This window comes from Callorhinus ursinus, unplaced genomic scaffold (genome assembly GCF_003265705.2).
Source record: "Callorhinus ursinus isolate GAN/ISIS: 27379988/994484 unplaced genomic scaffold, GSC_fseal_2.0 scaffold52, whole genome shotgun sequence".
NCBI classification, from domain to species: domain Eukaryota; kingdom Metazoa; phylum Chordata; class Mammalia; order Carnivora; family Otariidae; genus Callorhinus; species Callorhinus ursinus.
The window spans coordinates 6,950,226-6,951,077 of record NW_027397114.1 but is presented as its reverse complement, the minus strand read 5'-3'; the positions used below and the strand labels follow the sequence as shown (position 1 = coordinate 6,951,077).

The 852-nt window shown below is 45.8% G+C and overlaps 1 protein-coding gene across 1 annotated transcript; it reads right to left on the bottom strand.

Annotated features, from left to right (window-relative positions):
* Positions 1-12: 12 nt before the first annotated feature.
* Positions 13-515, bottom strand: LOC112813996 (NADH dehydrogenase [ubiquinone] 1 beta subcomplex subunit 4). Its single transcript, XM_025859285.2, has one exon. The coding sequence runs from the start codon at positions 488-490 to the stop codon at positions 101-103; it is 390 nt and encodes a 129-aa protein (XP_025715070.1). The 5' UTR covers positions 491-515; the 3' UTR covers positions 13-100.
* Between the last annotated feature and the right edge of the window lie 337 nt (positions 516-852).

Here is an 852-nt window from a genome sequence, read left to right as displayed (position 1 = left end):
TTTTTTTTTTTTTTTTTTAATGATTAATAGAAGCTTTATTTAAACAATAATATAGAGATCTGGAGCCCAGGGGAGTCACTGTTGCTTCTTGGTGCCAGACTTAATATGAAATGTTCAATGTTCGATCCAATTTTCCTTCCCGGATAAGTTTTTCTTTCCTATCTCTGTCAGTTTTGAAAACATAAAACCAGAAGAAGAGGGGCCCAATTCCAAACAGAGCTCCTAAGAGCGAGGTCTTGGGAGTGGGTCTGAAATTGGGATAGATGTTTGCTGATCTTGCATAGGTCCAACGAATCAAGGCAGGATCTTCGATGAGCCCTTGGCGGCTGGGGTCGTTGTACTGAAGCAGATACTCCCGTTTAAGCCGGGATCTTATGGCCAACCGCTCGGCTTGCGCCTTCCGGGCTTCGGGAGATACGTTGTATTCGGCTGGGTCGAGGGTAGAGGGTAGGGTAGCCAGGCGCGACGGCTCGTACTTGGGGAACGACATCTTGGCAATCCGGGACACAACTGCGCCTGCCGAGACTTTTTTTTTAAAGTAATCTCTATGCCCAACATGGGGCTTGAAATCAAGAGTTGCATGCTTTACTGACTGAGCCAGCTAGGTGCCCCCAGATGGAAGGTTTTTATAGAGAAATGGGGGCAGGGATGGGAAAAACTGGATTATTTTATCTTTCTTTGGGAGACGGAAGGCGTCTTTCAGGCAGATTACCTCACTAGTGCTGACAAGGTTACCTCACTATACTGACCAGTTAAGATTACATTCTGGAAGGGGCTGAAACAGCAATTAGGTTAGATTTTAAGTCTTGGTTTACTGACAGGCTTAGCACAGGTGACTCCATTTTGGATCCA

Bases quoted from the DNA above. Each gene is read 5' to 3' on its own strand.
- LOC112813996 (XM_025859285.2), bottom strand. From the start codon at position 490: ATGTCGTTCCCCAAGTACGAGCCGTCGCGCCTGGCTACCCTACCCTCT.